Source organism: Anomaloglossus baeobatrachus, chromosome 5, assembly GCF_048569485.1.
Source record: "Anomaloglossus baeobatrachus isolate aAnoBae1 chromosome 5, aAnoBae1.hap1, whole genome shotgun sequence".
Lineage (NCBI taxonomy): Eukaryota > Metazoa > Chordata > Amphibia > Anura > Aromobatidae > Anomaloglossus > Anomaloglossus baeobatrachus.
The window spans coordinates 32,066,635-32,087,846 of NC_134357.1; the positions used below are offsets into that span (position 1 = coordinate 32,066,635).

A 21,212-nucleotide genomic window follows, 5' to 3' on the forward strand; every position below is an offset into this window, starting at 1 on the left:
GCACGGGATTCTGGCGGTCACACACCCGCTTTTCAGCGGGCGGTAAGCAGCCCTCGAGGGCTCACCCCACTAGTGCCGCAGTGTTCATTTGTACTTTATGCTTGTATGCTATACATTGCATTGTACGGTCGCTATTCTTGGCTATATACCCTCCTAGATTGCTAGACAACAGCATGTCGTCCGCAAAAAGCAAAGGGGCCAAGACACAGGCTTTCTATGCTACTTGTACCGCATGTAAGGCTGTTCTACCGGCAGGTGCCACTGACCCCCATTGTGTGCAATGTTCGGCCCCTGTAGCACTTGCTCAGCCGGGGCCTCTGCTAGAGGTGGCCCAAGGAGAACCACCTGTGAACACTGTCCAGGTGGCAGGGACGGAGTTTGCAGTTTTTGCTGATAAACTGTCGGTGACTATGTCTAAAATCCTTGAGACTTTTCAGTCCAGACCGGTAACTCAGACCATGGGCACTGTTGATTCAATGCTCCCTGGTTCCCCTCTTTTGGAACACATCCGTGCTCCGGGGGGGTCCCATGCATCCCGGGGTGATGGCTCTGACACGGACGACAGTCCCAGACAGCCTAAGCGAGCTCGCTATGAGCGACCCTCGACTTCATCACACTGGTCAGGGTCCCAGCAGGAAGGCTTTCTGTTTGATGAGACAGAGGTTGCTGATCAGGATTCTGATCCTGAGACCGCTCTCAATCTGGATACACCTGATGGGGACGCAATGGTGAATGATCTCATAGCGTCCATCAATAAAATGTTGGATATTTCTCCCCCAGCTCCTCCAGTGGAGGAGTCAGCTTCACAGCAGGAGAAATTCCATTTCAGGTATCCTAAGCGTAAATTGAGTACTTTTCTGGACCACTCTGACTTTAGAGAGTCAGTCCAGAAACACCACGCTTATCCAGATAAGCGTTTCTCCAAACGTCTTAAGGATACACGTTATCCCTTTCCCCCTGACGTGGTCAAAGGCTGGACCCAGTGTCCAAAGGTGGATCCCCCAATCTCCAGGCTTGCGGCTAGATCCATAGTTGCAGTGGAAGATGGGGCTTCACTTAAAGATGCCACTGACAGACAGATGGAGCTCTGGTTGAAATCCATCTATGAAGCTATCGGCGCGTCGTTTGCTCCAGCATTCGCAGCCGTATGGGCACTCCAAGCTATTTCAGCTGGTTTGGCGCAGATTGACACTGTCACACGTACATCTGTTCCGCAAGTAGCGTCCTTAACCTCTCAAATGTCTGCATTTGCGTCTTACGCTATTAATGCTGTCCTGGACTCTACAAGCCGTACGGCAGTGGCGTCCGCCAACTCCGTGGTTTTACGCAGAGCATTGTGGTTAAGGGAATGGAAGGCAGATTCTGCTTCCAAGAAGTGCTTAACCAGTTTGCCATTTTCTGGTGACAGACTGTTTGGTGAGAGATTGGATGAAATCATTAAACAGTCCAAGGGTAAGGATTCATCCTTACCTCAGCCCAGACCAAATAAACCCCAACAGAGGAAGGGACAGTCGAGGTTTAGGTCCTTTCGAGGCTCGGGCAGGTCCCAATTCTCCTCGTCCAAAAGGACTCAAAAGGATCAGAGGAGCTCAGATTCTTGGCGGGCCCAGTCACGCCCAAAGAAAGCAGCCGGAGGAACCGCTACCAAAGCGGCTTCCTCATGACTTTCGGCCTCCTCTCTCCGCATCCTCGGTCGGTGGCAGGCTCTCCCGCTTTGGCGACATTTGGCTGCCACATGTCAAGGACCGTTGGGTGAGAGACATTCTGTCTCACGGGTACAGGATAGAGTTCAGTTCTCGTCCTCCAACTCGATTCTTCAGAACTTCTCCGCCTCCCGGCCGAGCCAATGCTCTTCTGCAGGCGGTGTGCTCTTTAAAGGCAGAAGGAGTGGTGATCCCTGTTCCTCTTCAGGAGCAAGGTCACGGTTTTTACTCCAATTTGTTTGTGGTGCCAAAAAAGGACGGGTCTTTCCGTCCTGTTCTGGACCTAAAACTGCTCAACAAGCATGTGAAAACCAGGCGGTTCCGGATGGAATCCCTCCGCTCCGTCATCGCCTCAATGTCTCAAGGAGATTTCCTAGCATCAATAGACATCAAAGATGCTTATCTCCACGTGCCGATTGCTCCAGAACACCAGCGTTTTCTACGCTTCGTTTTAGGAGACGAACACCTTCAGTTCATAGCCCTGCCTTTCGGTCTGGCGACAACCCCAAGGGTCTTCACCAAGGTCATGGCAGCAGTAGTAGCAGTCCTGCACTCTCAGGGTCACTCTGTGATCCCTTACTTGGACGATCTACTTGTCAAGGCACCCTCTCAAGAGGCATGCCAACACAGCCTGAACGTTGAGCTGGAGACTCTCCAGAGTTTCGGGTGGATCATCAACTTTTCAAAGTCAAATCTGACCCCAACCCAATCGATAACATACCTTGGCATGGAGTTTCATACTCTATCAACGATAGTGATGCTTCCGCTGGACAAACAGCGTTCACTACAGACAGGGGTGCAATCTCTCCTTCAGGGCCAGTCGCATCCCTTGAGACGCCTCATGCACTTCCTGGGGAAGATGGTAGCAGCAATGGAGGCAGTCCCTTTCGCGCAGTTTCATCTGCGTCCATTACAATAGGACATTCTCCGCCAATGGGACGGGAAGTCGAAGTCCCTGGACAGGAACGTCTCCCTTTCTCAGGCGGCCAAGGATTCTCTTCAGTGGTGGCTTCTTCCCACCTCATTGTCAATAGGAAAGTCTTTCCTACCCCCATCCTGGGCGGTGGTCACAACGGACGCGAGTCTATCAGGGTGGGGAGCAGTTTTTCTCCACCACAGGGCTCAAGGTACGTGGACTCAACAAGAGTCCACACTTCAGATCAATGTTCTGGAAATCAGAGCAGTGTATCTTGCCCTACAAGCCTTCCAGCAGTGGCTAGAAGGCAAGCAGATCCGAATTCAGTCGGACAACTCCACAGCGGTGGCATACATCAACCACCAAGGAGGGACACGCAGTCGGCAAGCCTTCCAGGAGGTCCGGCGGATTCTGACGTGGGTGGAAGACACGGCATCCACCATATCCGCAGTTCACATCCCGGGCGTAGAAAACTGGGAAGCAGACTTCCTCAGTCGCCAGGGTATGGACGCAGGGGAATGGTCTCTTCACCCGGACGTGTTTCAGGAGATCTGTCGCCGCTGGGGGAGGCCGGACGTCGACCTAATGGCGTCTCGGCACAACAACAAGGTCCCAGCTTTTATGGCACGGTCTCACGATCACCGAGCTCTGGCGGCGGACGCCTTAGTTCAAGATTGGTCGCAGTTCCGGCTGCCTTATGTGTTCCCACCTCTGGCGCTGTTGCCCAGAGTGCTACGCAAGATCAGGTCCGACTGCCGCCGCGCCCTCCTCGTCGCTCCAGACTGGCCAAGGAGGTCGTGGTACCCGGATCTGTGGCATCTCACGGTAGGACAACCGTGGGCAATACCAGACCGGCCAGACTTGCTGTCTCAATGGCCGTTTTTCCATCAGAATTCTGCGGCCCTGAGCCTGACTGTGTGGCCATTGAGTCCTGGATCCTAGCGTCTTCAGGACTATCTCAAGAGGTCATTGCCACCATGAGACAGGCTAGGAAACTATCCTCTGCCAAGATCTACCACAGGACGTGGAAGATATTCTTAACTTGGTGCTCTGCTCAGGAAGTTTCTCCCTGGCCATTTGCTTTGCCTACCTTTCTTTCCTTCCTGCAATCCGGGTTGGAAAAAGGTCTGTCGCTCGGCTCCCTTAAGGGACAAGTCTCTGCGCTATCTGTATTTTTTCAGAAGCGCCTAGCACGACTTCCTCAGGTACGCACGTTCCTGCAAGGGGTTTGTCATATCGTCCCTCCTTACAAGCGGCCGTTAGAGCCCTGGGATCTGAACAGCGTTCTAATTGCTCTCCAGAAGCCGCCTTTCGAGCCTTTGAGGGATGTTTCCCTGTCTCGCCTTTCACAGAAAGTGGCCTTTCTAGTAGCGGTCACGTCTCTTCGGAGAGTGTCCGAGCTAGCAGCGCTGTCATGCAAATCTCCCTTCCTGGTGTTTCACCAGGACAAGGTGGTTCTGCGCCCGATTCCGGAGTTTCTCCCTAAGGTGGTATCCCCCTTTCATCTCAATCAGGATATCTCCTTACCTTCTTTGTGTCCTCGTCCAGTTCATCAATGTGAAAAGGATTTGCATTTGTTGGATCTGGTGAGAGCACTCAGAATTTACATTTCCCGCACGGCACCTCTGCGCCGCTCGGATGCACTCTTTGTCCTTGTTGCCGGCCAGCGTAAAGGGTTGCAGGCTTCCAAATCCACCCTGGCTTGGTGGATCAAGGAACCAATTCTTGAAGGCTACCGTTCTGCGGGGCTTCCGGTTCCATCAGGGCTGAAGGCCCATTCTACCAGAGCCGTGGGTGCATCCTGGGCTTTACGGCACCAGGCTACGGCTCAGCAGGTGTGCCAGGCGGCTACCTGGTCGAGTCTGCACACTTTTACCAAGCATTATCAGGTGCATACCTATGCTTCGGCGGACGCCAGCCTAGGTAGACAAGTCCTTCAGGCGGCGATTGCTCACCTGTAGAAAAGGGCCGTTTTTATGGCCCTATCACGAGGTATTATTTTACCCACCCAGGGATTGCTTTTGGACATCCCAATTGTCTGGGTCTCCCAATAGAGCGACAAAGAAGAAGGGAATTTTGTTTACTTACCGTAAATTCCTTTTCTTCTAGCTCTAATTGGGAGACCCAGCACCCGCCCCTGTTTTTTTGTATACACATGTTGTTCATGTTGAATGGTTTCAGTTCTCCGATATTCCTTCGGATTGAATTTGCTTAAACCAGTTTATTGGCTTTCCTCCTTCTTGCTTTTGCACTAAAACTGAGGAGCCCGTGATCCCACGGGGGGTGTATAGGCAGAAGGGGAGGGGCCTTACACTTTTAAGTGTAATACTTTGTGTGGCCTCCGGAGGCAGTAGCTATACACCCAATTGTCTGGGTCTCCCAATTAGAGCTAGAAGAAAAGGAATTTTCTGCCTATTGCAGCTAGCAGGCACCGTCGACCCCTTGACTATTGCGGCCCAATCCAGGGGGCCGTTAGATTTTTTTTTTTTTTTTTTTTTTTTTTTTAGTTTAATGTATATCCTTGTTCATTTGAAATGTATTGCCGGAGCTGCGCAGAGGCAAGCTCTATGCACAACTTAGGCTATGTGCGCACGTTGCGTACTGGCCCTGCAGAAATTTCTGCAGCGATTTGAACAGCACACGTGCGCTTCAAATCGCTGCAGAAAGAGTCCGTAGTGAAAAAAAAAAAGCAGATTCCATGCGCTCTGACTGCAGCCCCTCCCATAGACAGAGCAGGAGCTGCAGGCAGAGCGCAGGAAAGAAGTGACATGTCACTTCTTAGAACGCGCGCTTCGGGCAGCAGCTGAAGCGCTGCGCTCTAATACGCCACGTGCGCACATCTCCTGCATAATCTTCATAGATTATGCTAGGGACGCATGCAGTTACGCTGCGGTGCAGATCGCAGCGTAACTGCATGCAAATACGCAATGTGCGCACATAGCCTAAACCAATGCCAGACTCTGACCAATCAGAGGCCAGCAGCTTACGTGATACTGCCAGAGGGGGTGTTTGAAGCTAGATTCAATAGTGTTGAGGGAGTTCTTGACGTAACATTATTGAATCTGTGTAAGGTGTGAACCCCTACATGCAAGTATAATGCCTCTGTGTGACTTTTGTGGTGAAACTTTGGCTGACATTAAATGGGTGTTCTGGGTGTCACTACTGTTGGTGAGGCAGGCTCTGAATGTCACTATTTGGGAGGGCTCTGGTTGTGGCTCGCAACCCACTCTACGCTAAATATCACCATCAAGGTAGGAAAGGTTAGGGATAACTGGACAAATGTATAGGACACTTTGTTTTAAATCCCTGTAGGAGTTTATATATAAGTCCAGCATATCAATGGGGCTAATTTCTTGCTCAAATTCCATTATGTGGGTGGAACAGGGATAGCTTTGGTGCAGTTGCTGAATATAAGCACCAAATGTGTGAACAGGATGAAGGCTGGATATAGTTGTTGGGAACCCTTGGCTGCAAGAAATATACACTCCTAGATGTTAAAGATGGTTCTATTTACAGTATTTCCAAATGAGAAAAGACTTTAAAGTGGCAAATTGAGGCAAAGCATATTGGGAATGTGTCCAAGAATTCATTACAAAATTCTCCGCATTCATTTACATTGTCAGACCTTTCTAAAATGTGCTTGCACTGTCAAAGAATTACTGTAGTATTGAAAAAAAATTATAAAAGTAGACACACAGAAATATATATATCGCCTCTACAGGTATGTCAAGTACATGGCACTTTTTGGGCCAATGATGTCATTCTGAACCAATCCTAAAGGTCAGGAAAACAAAATTCAGGGATGTTTTGCATGAATACAGCACCAGAACCACCATCTGTACTTGAATTCAAAGGAATCTGTCACCACTTTTGAACTGTGACCTATTAAAATGTGCATACAGCATGAAATGCTGAAGAAAGTCATACCTGTGAGCCTCACATCAGATGCTTGTTGTGGATAAATCATCTTTTCTCCATTTATGTGAGTTCTTCCAAGCTATGGGGAGGACTCTGCCCTGAAGATAGTGTTGCCTGTGCCCTTCATTATCCTATCTCCTCCCACGGTGTCACTGTGATGTCTTTTGCGCCTAATCTTGCGCCTGTACACTGCCTTCTGTCCTTCAGTATTTCGTTCTTCTCTGAATATTGGCTTCATATTGCTATAAAATAGGGCTGCTGTATATAGCAAAAATCACGGTCTCCTATGAATGCCAAACAGAAGTTAGCGTTCACACAGGTACAGTCTTGACAGGCTCGCATCACAGTGGCACCGATGGGCACATAGAATGACCCGAACCCCATGCCTGGTGTGCTGTAAATGCAGCTGTGAGAGATTGACACTGGCATTTAACAGGTAAAGTCGCTCCACTACATTCATGGTTGTTGGAGGCAGATGATGGCAGAATATCACAGCTGTAATCTGCAGGCAAAATCCTGAGCCTGCATCAGTCAGGGATTTGGCATATGATGTAAGGCTATGTGCGCACAGTGCGTTTTTCGCGGCGTTTTTGCGCGTTTTTCGGGTGCGTTTTTGGCCTCAAAACTGCAGGACTTTGCTTCCCCAGCAAAGTCTGAGTTTTCATTTTTGCTGTCCGCACACATCTGTTTTTTTCAGCTGCGTTTTTGTGGTGCCACAAAAACGCAGCATGTCAATTATTCCCGCGTTTTTCACTGCGCTTTTCATCCATTGAGTGCAATGGGATGTTGAAAGACGCAATGAGAAACGCAAATTGCAAATATAGCTGCGTTTTGGTTCGTTTCTAAGACCAAAAACGCAGCTATAAACGCAGGAGGTGGGTAGTAAAGTGACGTGTACAGGAAGAGGATTCCTTCTGTCAGTAAACACAGAAGCGTGAATCCTCCCGGTACCGTCACCGCCGCGTCCACCTCCCGTCCTGTGCATGTCTGCTGCCGTGCGGCGCCATGTCTGGGCGGGAGATGGAAGCGGCAATCGAAAGTGAACAGTAGAAAAAAAAAAAAGTTATACTCACCTGTCTGCAGACTCCCGGTGCCATGTCCGCTCCCAGATTCTGTCACGGTATCGCCGCTCCGGCAGTGTGCAGTCTCCCCGGGTACGTATGCATGCAGGATGCAGGACCTGGCGATGGATCACCTGATGCAGTCACCTGACGCATCAGGTGATCGTAAGTATCGCGGTGACGCGGGCGCCCGGCCGGCTATCAGCTGATCCTGCCGTCAGGAGACTTCATCCCTGATTACCGGCAGCTGCTGCAGCGATCGGACAGGATCAGACTCCCGCCCCATCGCTGCAGGAGCTGCCGGTAATCAGCACATAAGTGAGTATTTTTTTTTTTTTTTTGCACCGATGCATCAGCTGATTGTATAAAAGCCGATTATACAATCAGCTGATGTGTGATGTGCTTCAGCCCCCTAGAACCTGACACATCATCTGATCGCTTTGCCTTCCAGCAAACCGATCAGATGATATTGGATCCGGATTGGACGGCGCGGGACCCTTGACCCAGGATTACTGCGGAGGGGGGTGCTTTATTCCAATAAAGATGGAGTCACTAATTGGGTTGTGTTTTATTTCTAATAAAAATATTTTTCTGTGTGTTGTGTTTTTTTTTTTATCTTTACTAGAAATTCATGGTGGCCATGTCTAATATTGGCGTGACACCATGAATTTCGGGCTTAGGGCCAGCTATACAGCTAGCCCTAACCCCATTATTACCCAGCGAGCCACCCGGCATCAGGGCAGCTGGAAGAGTTGGATACAGCGCCAGAAGATGGCGCTTCTATGAAAGCGCCATTTTCTGGGGTGGCTGCGGGACTGCAATTCACAGCGAGGGTGCCCAGAAAGCATGGGCACCCTGTACTGTGGATTCCAATCCCCAGCTGCCTAGTTGTACCCGGCTGGACACAAAAATTAGGCGAAGCTCATGTCATTTTTTTTTTTTTTTTAAATTATTTCATGAAATTCATGAAATAATTAAAAAAAAAAAGGGCTTCTCCTATATTTTTGGTTCCCAGCCGGGTACAAATAGGCAGCTGGGGGTTGGGGGCAGCCCGTACCTGCCTGCTGTACCCGGCTAGCATACAAAAATATGGCGAAGCCCACGTCATTTTTTTTTTTTGGGGGGGCAAAGAAATCCTGCATACAGTCCTGGAAGGAGGATGCTGAGCCTTGTACGACAGCTGCTGTCTGCTCTCCTGCATACACTATTGGATGGAGTATGCTGAGACTTGTAGTTCTGCAGCTGTCTGCTCTCCTGCATACATTAGTGGAGAATGAAGAACATATTGAAGAAGGGAATGACATCAGACCTTTTTTTTTTTTTTGTTCACTGATAAAAAACGCATAAAGACGCAGTGAGCAAAAACGCAGCAAAAAACGCACCAAATCGCGGCAAAACGCGCGCGTTTTTTTGCCGCGGGTGTGTTTTTGTGCGTTTTTTGCCGCAAAAAAAACGTACAAAAACGCAGCGTCAAAAAAACTCAGTGTGTGAACCTAGCCTAACTGTGCATCGTATGCCGGAACTGGATAAAACAATTAGTGCAGGAAATACTATAGGCGTTTTTAGCAACGATCATCAGACTGTGCACCATACAGAAACCACAGTAATGTTTAGACTCAGTATAACAAATAAACATTTACATTCAGGTATCTCACAGGTGACGACTTGAGTTATTTGCATCCCTTTTGACTCTGTATAAAGACTTCATGAGGAGATTTCATGTCCACAGCTCATTTGCTGTAGAACTTTTTTTTTTTTTCTCTCCGGCCGTATCCTGCAGCGCAGCACATCCCACACTGTTCCCTTAAAAATAATGTTTTATAGTGCCCCATGAATACAAATATCTCCCATGCTGTGTCTTGGAATAAATTGCCCCTTACTGCACAAAATATGTCCCAATGCATACTGTTCTACTTTAAATTATAACCACCATACTGTCCTCCCTTTATAGAATAGAACTGCCACTCTGTCTTCCTTTATGCTGTCCCTAACTTTAAAATCCCCATGCTCCTGCTTCTCAGTACCGTCCACTCCACCCTCATGCTGCTATCTCTATATTGCAACACCCTCCCCCCCCCCTCACCGTTTGCACACTGTTCCCACTATAATGTGAAATCATACAAACACCATTCCACCCCCATAGCTAGTTAAATCCCTAAAAGACCCTAAAATTTTCTTCAGCTCCATAAAGCGCTTACCTCCCCTGCTATCTTCACCTCTTTGGGTACATCGGTGACGGAAGCAGCCTGAAGATCTCAGCCATGGATCTAATATTAATGGACAACACTAGCAATAGGCCAGAAAATAATTTGGATTAATGAAAATCATTTTAAGTTTTCAACTTTGGTTTGTTATGGTGCGGTTTCCATGCACTGGGCACCAAGCACTTCACATATGTTGCTTTTTATGCTCCCATATAAGGTTCCCCATTTTTGTTAATTGGGAAGTAAAATGTAATACATTCATACTGAGAAAGCAGAAGATATGTTTACTGCAATTGTCCATATTGTGAATTGTAGTAACAAAAAAAAGTTGTGTGCAGCGCCATTTAAAGGGGTTGTCCAGGACTTTGATATCTTGGTTACTGTGGCAACGCTCTCATTCACTTCTTTAGAAGCTGAGCCCGCAGCACCTGAGTGGCCACTATAGTTTAAGGGCTGTTGTGTACTGGCTCAATGTTGTAGTTCTGGACAGACCTTATAAACATGGGGTTGTGGGACTTCCTGGGGTTTTACTGGTTTTATAATAAATGTTAATCATTGTTTTGTAAAAACATGTAATTTTTCCTGTGTATTTTTGTTTCTGTTCCTTATCATTTTAAAGGTAACCTGTCACCAGTTTTTCGGCCTATAAGCGGCGATCACCACCAGTGGGCTCTTATATACAGCATTCTAACATGCAGTATATAAGAGCCCAGGCCGCTGTGTAGAACATAAACACTTTATAATACTCACCTAAGGCCTAAGCCACACGGCGAGAAAAACAGTGCGAGTGGAGTGCGATAAAACATCGCATTCCCCTCGGACCAATTCTAGCCTGTGTGTCAGCACACATGGGCGATTATTTTCTCCGCCCTAATCGGACTGAGAAAACAATCGCAGCAGGCTGCGATTGTAAGCTGAGTCTCTTTCTCTCGCACCCATTCAAGTGAATGGGGCGAGAGAAAAATCGCACTGCACTCGCGGTACACCGGTGTACCGCTAGTGCAGTGCGAGAATGGCAATAGCCGGCTATGCAGGAGAGAGGGAGAGAAATCCCTCCCTCCCCTCCTGAGTGCCGGCCCGCCCCCGCAGCTGAGGACTGCTTGCACGAACGGACCTCAGTTGCAAGGACACACGCATGACACTCAGCTCTGCTGTACTGCCAGCACGAGCCGAGTGTCATGCAAGGGGATCGCAGTAGTCCCCGTGTGGCCCCAGCCTAACAGTCGCACTGCGGTGGATTCTAGTCAGATGGGTGTCTCTGTTGTCCGGTGCCGGCGCCGCCTCTTTCGGCCATCTTTGTCGTCCTTCTGTAGCCGCAGTGCAAGACGCGTCCTACGTCATGCACACGCGCCGGCATTGAGGTCCTGTGCAGGAGCACTTTGATCTGCCCTGAGCAGGGCAGATCAAAGCATTGCCGGTCCCACGCAGGCGCACTAAGAGTGTGTAATGACGTAGGACACGTCATGCACACACGCTTCAGAAGGAGGATGAAGATGGCCGAAAGAGGAGGCACCGCTACTGGAGAACAGACACCCATCTGACTAGAATTCACTGCAGCAGCGCGACCATTGGGTGAGTAGTAAGTGTTGTGTTTTTTTTTTTTTTTGTTTTACAGAGTGGCCTGGGGTCTTATATACTGCATGTTGGAATGCAGTATATAAGAGCCCACTTGTGGTGGCGCAGCTTATAGGCCAAAAAACTGGTGACAGGTTCCCTTTAATAATCTCAGCGACCATGAATGAGGACAAGGTTTCCATGTGCGTTGGATACCTGGTGCATATTTATCATTTATTACTTGAACAAATAGTGCCGATAGTGCCGCACGTTTTTTTTTGTTTTTTTTTTCCCCCCACTCCCTCACCGATCAAAACTGACAATATCTGAAACCCGTTAAAGGGGTTATCCGGCTTATTTTGAGGTTTTTTCATTATTACCCTATTGGGCTACATTGGGGCAGGTAAGTAGATAGAGACCACTTACCTGCCCTGCTGTCAGCCCCTCTGCCCCGGCTCAGAGTGGTCATGTGACTGCTCCTGCCGCGATTTTGCTGCTTCCGGTCATTTCATGTCAACATGGGCAGGGCCATGTTGACATGCAAATCTGGAACAGCATGTCGCCTCCCTGCTGGGCTGTACAGTGCGTGGAGTCCCCGCCCCCTTCCCTGCACCCTCCCACACATTCCCCCGCACCCGTACTCTGCCCACAACCTCCCCCTGCACTTCTGTGGAGTGTGACCTGGGGGCGGGGCCTGGCGGCGACTGCCGTGTTGTCAGCGCCAGCACCGGGCCCCTGCTCAGGATCGCACATTCAAATATACCGGCATCACAGATCACAGATGCCGGTACATTTGAAAGCGCTGATGAGAAGGAGTGTTGCGCTTCTCATCACTGCCCGGCTGTCTGTGCTCTCTTCAGCACAGCAGTGACGTCACTACTGTGCTGCTATGGCCAGAGCACAGACAGCGCGCGAACGTGCAGGAGCGGCGGGGACAGAGGACGGGTGAGTATGTACTCCCTACATTTGTTCCCTATGGGGGTAGGGGGGGTCGGTACAGAGCGCCGTGTGTGCGTGCAGAGCCCGATGAGTGTATGCGGTGCAGAGCCCGATGAGTGTATGCGGTGCAGAGCCCGATGAGTGTATGCGGTGCAGAGCCCGATGAGTGTATGCGGTGCAGAGCCCGATGAGTGTATGCGGTGCAGAGCCCGATGAGTGTATGCGGTGCAGAGCCCGATGAGTGTATGCGGTGCAGAGCCCGATGAGTGTATGCGGTGCAGAGCCCGATGTGTGTATGCGGTGCAGAGCCTGATGTGGGGCTGTTATTTGCAATACTGTAGTGATAACAGGTCAGTGCTGGGGCAGAATATACTGACAGGGAATGTGTGTGTAGGGGGCGGGCAGGGGGCGAGGCTGGACACTGGGGTGGGGCTGGACAGTGAGGGCGGGCGGTGCCAGCTGTGACTGGGAGGTTTGGCACAGGAAGTGGTCTGTTTGCTTGTGCAAAATGTAAACAGAGTGCTGCAGAGAATAAAGGGTGAATTCAAGAGGAACAAAAGTTAGAAAACAAAAAATAACAATGTAGGGGTGTTTTATATGACAATACAGCACAGATTAGCTTAAACTCAAAAATTTTTGTTATGTCGGACAACCCCTTTAAGTCAATGCAAGCGGCAAGCAGATACTGGGGGGGTCTACCTGCTGATACTGGGGTTTGTCTTGTTCCTAATGCCAAAATGAAATCTAGATGTGCTTCATATCAATTATATTAATTATAACATCCAGAAGTGTAAAGCTGTACAAATATAACTTTATATTTTACAGTTTGCTGCAATTTCCAATCTTGATTCATCACTGTCAGCTAAAATGCCTGCAATACAGCCAGTGACTAGCAAATTTCACCATAGCCACGATTAAAGCGTTTTCCAGGTGAAAATGTGGATTACGCCGGACATGGAGGGCTTTTTGGGGCTTATTAAATTGGTGATGAGGGAATTTGTTAGTGTTTTTTATTTCTAATAAATGATTTTTTTCAGGTGTGTGTGTTTATTTACTGTAACTTACAGATTAATCATGGAAGGTATCTCATAGACGCCTGACATGATTAATCTAGGATTTAGTGGCAGCTATGGGCTGCCATTAACTCCTTATTACCCCGATTTGCCAACGCTCCAGGGCAAATCGGGAAGAGCCGGGTACAGTCCCAGAACTGTCGCATGTAATGTATGCGGCAATTCTGGGCGGCTGCTGACTGATATTGTTAGGCTGGGGGGCTCCCCATAACGTGGAGCTCCCCATCCTGAGAATACCAGCCTTCAGCCGTATGGCTTTATCTGGCTGGTATTAAAATTGGGGGGACCGCACGCCGTTTTTTTAAATTATTTAATTAATTATTTCACTGCACAGTATAGACACGCCCACCGGCTCCTGTGATTGGTGGCAGTGAGACACCTGTCACTCAGCGTGGGGGCGTGTCTCACTGCAACCAATCATAGGCGCTGGTGGGCGGGGAAAGCAGGGAATCCGAGATTGTTTAACCCTTTCACGACCGGCCGATTTTTCGCTTTCCGTTTTTTTTTTTCGCCATTCTTTTTCTGAGAGACGTAACTTTTATTTTTCAGTCAATATGGTCATGTGAGGGCTCATTTTTTGCGGAACGAGCTGTACTTTTAAATGAAACCATCAGTTTTACCATATTGTGTACTAGAAAATGGCAAAAAAATTCCAAATGCTGAAAAATTGCAAAAAAAGTGCGATAGCACTATGGTTTTTGAGATATTTTATTCACTGTGTTCACTATATGGTAAAACTGATGTGTGGGTGTGATGCCTCAGGTCAGTGCGAGTTCGTAGACACCAAACATGTATAGGTTTACTTTTATATAAGGGGTTAAAAAAAAATCGGAAGTTTGTCCGAAAAAAGTGGCGCACGTTTTACGCCATATTCCGTGACCCGTAGCGTTCTCATTTTTCGGGATCTTAGGCGCAATGACGGCTTATTTTTTGCGTCTCGAGCTGACGTTTTTAACGGTACCATTTTTGCGCAGATGCTACGTTTTGATCGCCTCTTATTGCATTTTGCGCAAAAGTTGTGGCGACAAAAAAACGTCGTTTTGGCGTTTGGAATTTTTTTGCCGCTACGCCGTTTACTGATCAGATTAATTGATTTTATATTTTGATAGATCGGGCGTTTCTGAACGCGGCGATACCAAATGTGTGTATATTTTTTATTTTTTTAACCCTTTAATTTTTAATGGGGCGAATGGGGGGTGATTTGAACTTTTAGGTTTTTTTGTTTTTTTTTAATTTTTTAAAACTTATTTTTTTACTTTTTTTTTTTATTTTACTAGTCCCCCTAGGGGGCTATTGCGATCAGCATTCCGATCGCTCTGCAGTATCTGCTGATCACAGCTGGAAGGCTGTAAACAGCAGATACGCTGTCTTTCTCTTTTGCTGTGCCCCGGGCACAGCGAAAGTGAAACCAATTCATGTGTAGTACAGGAGTCATCACATGACCCTGTACTACCATGACAACTATCGGGAGTCACGTGATCGCGTCACGTGACTTCCGGTTTCGGCGGTAAGTAAAACTTTACCGCGATTGCGCTTATAATGGCGCTGTCATGTATTGACAGCGCCATTATAAGGGGTTAATCGGCACGAGCAGATAACGATTCTGCTCGTGCCTAGCAGGCACACATCTCAGCTGTGAAAATCAGCTGAGATGTGTGCCGATCGCGGCATGCTGCCGCCGGAGGACCGCGGGCAGTAAGATTATGTCCTTTAGGACGTAATTTTACGGCCCGCGGTCGTTAAGGGGTTAATGAGCGGCCGGCTTTTTCAAAATAGTAAAAGCCGCCGGAGCAGTGTGAATGCCGTGCAGCGCCGGGGATCGGGGATCGGTGAGTATATGAGAGAGGGCTGCTCACTTCAGTCACTCAGGGCATTAGTGGTCACCGGTGAATCCTTCACGGGTGACCGCTAAGGCTAGTTTCACACTTTCGTTCAGCGCAGTCCGTCACTATGGAGAATAGCGCAGTCCGTTAACGCACTGCGCTATTCTCCATAGACTTGTATGGACGACGCACTGTAACGCAAGTGTCTGCGTTGCATTCGCTGGACGACACAGCGTCGTTATTTTGACGCTGCGTCGGGCGGATGGAACGCAGCATGTAACGTTTTTCTGCGCTTGGCGGAGTGTCAAAAAAACGCAATCTGCAGGAATCCGTTAGGCGTCCGTTGTTTTTATAATGGACGCCTATGGTGGCGGATTTCGTTAGAATGCGTCATTTGACGGATTCCGTTAACGCACCTGACTTTACACAACTGCGCATGCTCAGATGTGTAAAGTCAAGGAAAAAAAAACTACAACGGACTGCGTTATTTTGTACGATCTGTAGCATGCGTTGTGCCACTATATGCAACGCATCCGTTGCATGCGTCACACAATGCAATGCTACGGATCCCGTTCAACGCAAGTGTGAAACTAGCCTAATCAGGACGCGGCACAGACAGAGCCGCAGCATGACAATGAAGTCGGGTGAAGTTAACCCGAGTTCATTCTGATCGTGCGGCTCTGTCTGTGTCTGCTGTCATCTGACATTCAGCTCTGCTACATGGCTGTCTGTGTCTGCTGTCATCTGACATTCAGCTCTGCTACATGGCTGTCTGTGTCTGCTGTCAGCGGCCATGTAGCAGAGCTGAATGGCAGATGACATAGTAAAAAATACGCATTACACACGCTAGTAAAATTAATTTATTCAGAAAAAGCATCGCACTTGCGTTGCACTCGGACCTAACGTGAACTAAAATCAGCCAAGTTTTTTTCAGCCCAGTCGGACCGATTTTACTCGCATAGATGTGTTTCCAGCCTTAGTCTTGCCATCCTGCTCCAGTACTGACTCTTATCTGCTATGTGCACCGATATTTGACACGGCTTTTGCCTTTGACCACTACTACCATTCCCACGTAGACGACAGAAATGCCCAATCTATCAAAATATAAAATGAGTTACTCTGATCGGTACACGGCGCAGCGAGAAAAAAATTCCAAACGCCAAAATTACATTTATTTATTTTTTTTGTCAAACTAAAAATGTTTTAAAAAGTATTCATGTTTGGCATCTATGAACTCGTACTGATGTGAGGCATCGTACAGACACATCAGTTTTACCATATAATGAACACTGTAAATAAAAGACCCCAAGAACAATCATGCAGTTGCACTTTTTTTTTTTTTTTTTTTTTTTTTTTTTGCAATTTCACCGCACTTGGAATTTTCTTTCCGTTTTCCAGTACTAGCGTATTGTAGCGCATTGCATATTGTAAAGCTAATGGTTTCATTCAAAACTGCAACTCCTCCCGTAAAAAATCAAGCACTCGTATGGCAATATTGATGAAAAAATTAAAGTTCTGGCTCTCTGAAGATGAGGAGGAAAAAATTATAAACGGAAAATCGCCTAGGGGTAAAGGGGTTTCTTGTTTGCCATCTATCGCTGCCATTCTCTAGCGTAATGAACCCAGCACTGTCAATCAAAGAGCTGGGGGGTGGAGATAAAGATAAAACAAGCAGGTGGGAAGTTGTAGTTAAAGGATTAGCCCTGCCATGATGCATCAAGCGCCTGTAGTTGTGGTGAACAGTCATTCTGTGCTGACAGTACGTTTTTGTTTGTGTGTGTTTTTGTTTTTGTTTTTTTTTTGTTTTTTTTAATACAAAAAAAAAACCAAAAAACAAAACTATTAAAATTTCAGATATGTTTTATTGTAACTGTAGAACCAAAAGTGCTTTCTAGATCTAGTATGAGGATGCTCTGTTAGTGGTGTGTACAGTGGCTGTATTGCTTTTTGGGTTTTACTATATGGTGTGGGCCGACAGGGTGTATGGAGTCCCTAAAAATTCTATCAGAGAGAAAAGGATGTCCAATGACTGATCCTTTTTATTTAGCGCAAATATAAACTTCTGCTAGAGAAGTCTGGAAATGGCTCGTATAGAGAGCACAGGAGTACTTGATCAAGCCAAATGTTTGTGTGTATAGGGAGACTGGAGAATGTTGTCGGATAGACTGTGCAGCCAACAGCAGCGATCTAATGTGCATGGAGGGGGTTTCTTATTTCTTTTTATTTAGATGAGAGATGATAATAGAAACACTGCAGCATTTCAGTCGGCATATTATAAAAAAAATAAACCTGGCTGCAATAATGAAGGCAGGATCTGATTGTTGCCCACGTTTTGGGCAACATGAATCCGATGACAGGTTGCAATTTAAATATGGTTATGTGTGTATGGCGGGTGGAGTGAAAGGAATATCTGTTGGCTAGCTGCTATTTTGGGTATGTGTCTAAATTAAGTTTTGGGATACATAATGGAAGAGTGTGCACAGTTTTTAACTTCAGTTTTCCTTAATTCCAAGTTTTTTCAAGTTCAGATGCATCATTTACATTGTTGGTTATTCATTGCATTTGCACTGCACGATTACTGGAAGCGTACGTTCCATATGGGAAGCTCGATCCCCAATTATCCTGTATTGTAAACACTGCAAATTGCCCAACAAATGAGCAGTTTGCAATTGGGTGAAATTATCTTTAGCTTTGCTTGAAAGATCATTGTTCTTCGCAGCACATCGTCCTGTGTAATCCTTTTCTTGATGATCACAATGGCACCCTATGTGAACTGAATGATCTATTACTGATCTATCTGAAGTGCAGTCTGTTTGTCTAAACAGACTATTGAACTATTGCTGATTTGGTGATCACTGGTCATTGAATGCTGGCTTATCAGCTAATGTAAACCCTGCTCAATTTAATAATAATAATAATAATAATATAATATATTAATTTATATAGCGCTGTTAATTCCACAGTGCTTTACACACATTGTGAGCCCCAATGGGGACAGTGATGCCAATCTAAATTCCCTATCTGTATGTATTTGGAGTGTGGGAGGAAACCGGTGAACCCGGAGGAAACCCACATAAACACGAGGACGAGGAGAACATACAAACTCCTTGCAGATGTTGCAGGAATTGAACTCGGGACCCAAGCGCTGCAAGGCTACAGTGCTAACTACTGAGCCACCATGCCACTTATTTCTCTACAGATCTTTGTATTTATGGTAGCAATGATAAATTCTGCTAGAAGTTTTATGCCCATAGAAAAAAATACTTCTACATAATTGTCCGTAGGTTGTGTGTAAATAGCAGTATGGAAGTGAGGTGAACTGATAATTTCAGGTAAAAAGCCCATAGACACAAACAGAATGGCAACTTTTCTAATCTTATCCACACTTTAATGGTTGTATTGTTCGTTGTGGTGAAAATGCAATGATTTCCTAGAATTCTCTTTCCATATCCAGTGTTACCAATGATACTAGCACAAAATACAATTTTTTTATTTTTTTTACTTCTGTTTGAAAAGAGTTGTAAGTGTACATAAGTGGTAAATGGACAACTATTTCAAATAGTATGGATGTTGAGCTTTGTTGTTTTATCGTAGGAGTAACTTTCATGTTTTAATTGGTCAAATGAACCGACATGCTGATTAATAACAATACAACACAATATAACTTTTCAATATTTTAATCCCTTCCAGTCCCTTTTATGTGACATTGTATATTTATATAAGATTAATATTGAGTACTCTTTTCTTTTAGGTTTTGAGACTATTTTAGAAGGGCTGTTTGGACCTGCATTGCTTGATGATCTCAGCTTATTTAAAGGTATTTTAATGTATTATTACTTTAACATCCTTTTCAGTTCCTTGTATACACTAAGGCTGGGTTCACACATTATATAACATGTTATGGAAATACAGTGAAAGTGTGTAAATTTCTTCTTTTTTTTTTTTTTTTTTTATTGCAAAAGTATGACACAGATTTAAAGACAACCTGTCATCTGATTTATGTTGCCCAAATCGTGGGCAACATTAATCAGATCCTGCCTTCATAAATGCAGCCAGGTTTATTTTTCTTACAAACACTGAAGTGCTTCCTTCAGAAAACTAAAGGGAAGCTGCAATTTTTTTTTTCTTTTTTCCAATAACTGGAAAAAAGGAAAGTTTTTAATGTTTTTTTTTGTTTAAATATAATTTTTAATTGAGCAAAATATAAATAAAATTATTGTGAGGTAAATCCGGAGATATGACGATAAATCATGATATTCAAGTATGTCAGGAAGCCCTCTCCTGGTGTCACCCCCCCTTTCCTTCACACAACTGGTTTAGCAACAAATCCCATGGCCATCTCCTGTGATATGGAGATGAGGTGGTGTGGGAACAATGGACACAGGATGACTCCCTGCCGTGACCCTGTAGTGGGGGCTGCTAGCTAGTTAGCAAGGCTATGGAAATAGCCAGACAGAACGACTCCAGTAAAAAATGGTTCATATCTCGCAAGCCATATTTCCGATAAATATGGCAACCATAAAAATGGTGTCTCCGCATGCGGACGATGCCGGCACACCCTTTTTATGGGAGCAGGACATTGGGAAATGCCCCAGGCGTGATATCAGCCAATGGGGAACTGGCAGACAGGTCATGAGTCCCCTCGTTCTGTAGCTAAGTTCATAACTGTCACAATGAGAGCATTGGCGTCCGCCTACGACGCTCCCAGGCAAAGTTATGGCCCATATTCCATGTTGTGGATTGTCCATAACTCAAGCCAGGGGTGGAGCAGTGCTCCCTCTGAGGTCACTAAGGTAGGAGGGGACCTGGATCTGCCCAGGTTGATAACCCTACTTCGGCCATTTTCCAGGGTTCTTTTCGCTGGGGGCACGTGTAGGAAACATCTGTGGGAAGGATCCTAGAAACCTGGGTACAGCGCCCCCCTGTGGCCAGACGCAACAAGGTAACTGCTGGAACTGTGTATGCCTGTTTGTAACCCATGCTTTGATTGTAACTGTACTCTGACATATGTATATTCTGTAGATTCCCTATTGTATATATTGTAGTTTCTAGTGTGCTTTAGGCTGATTAAATTATATAATTAATCTTGGGCTGTTCTGTTATCTCGATCTTGAATCCCACGTCTGTGTGTTCGGCTAATAGTTACCGTAAATCGGTTGGTGGCAGCGAATGGTGCCAAGGATTATTGTGGGGAGGCCAGTGAGATTCGGGGAGATTTTATATATTCCGCCCGCGGAGGTCGGGGGAATATATACCTTACTCTCACCGGGGACCCTTCAATAATCGGCATAAGTAGTATAGCGGCCTCCTTGCTTATGGTCGGGCAATTCCATAATTGGCCTGACTATAAGAGGGGCGCTAGAGAGCGCGTCACGTGCTCTGTCTGTCGGTCGGGAGGTATAAAGGAGGGGTGACCCCCACTTGTTACCCCCCGATTGTGACGTACTGGTAGCCAGCGCGGGGGATTTCTGAGTGACCCCCCCGGTGGTTTGTGACATATTGGTGGCATAGCGGTGGGATCGAGATAATAGTGTGTGTGAGTGTGAGACCCATACTCCCAGACACTAAAGACTGCCTGCAGCAGCTGTGGCTGCTGGGGTCTTCAGACTAGCTCAACACTAGAGTGTCAGAGTGCAGATACTGTAAGGTGTGTGGAGGCATCAGGTGTCAGTTCTGTGTCAGTGACCAAAAGTCTGCAAGAATGGCTGATGGCACCAGGAGCAGAGCTATGCAACTGGCCAATGCTAAGGCAGGAGCCGAAGAGAGGGAGGACGGTGCTGTGGACAGCAATGAGGAGGTTGCCCACGAGTCCTCCAGGAGCTCGACGCCAGAAAACCGTTCTGCCGAGGACATTGCGCAACCTGGCACTGCTGGTCAAGATGAGGAGGAGCTCACCCAAGGTTCCTCAACGAGCCAGATGCCAGCCCTCCGCTCTGAAAGGGACAGTGAATCGCCTAGCTCTGCAGCGTGCCGCAGATCACCACGTGCCATTCCACCGAGCCTGGGAGGCTCGGATAGCCT

At 46.9% G+C, this 21,212-nt stretch overlaps 1 protein-coding gene across 3 annotated transcripts in view; it reads left to right on the forward strand.

Annotated features, from left to right (window-relative positions):
* The window catches only part of LCOR (ligand dependent nuclear receptor corepressor), a 129,595-nt gene that overhangs the window by 19,922 nt on the left and 88,461 nt on the right, over positions 1-21,212 (forward strand). For all 3 annotated transcript variants that reach the window (XM_075348372.1, XM_075348375.1, XM_075348374.1), the window contains exon 2: positions 18,943-19,008. In XM_075348372.1, coding sequence (XP_075204487.1) covers positions 18,943-19,008 — 66 coding nt within the window. The remainder of the gene's footprint in view (positions 1-18,942; positions 19,009-21,212) is intronic.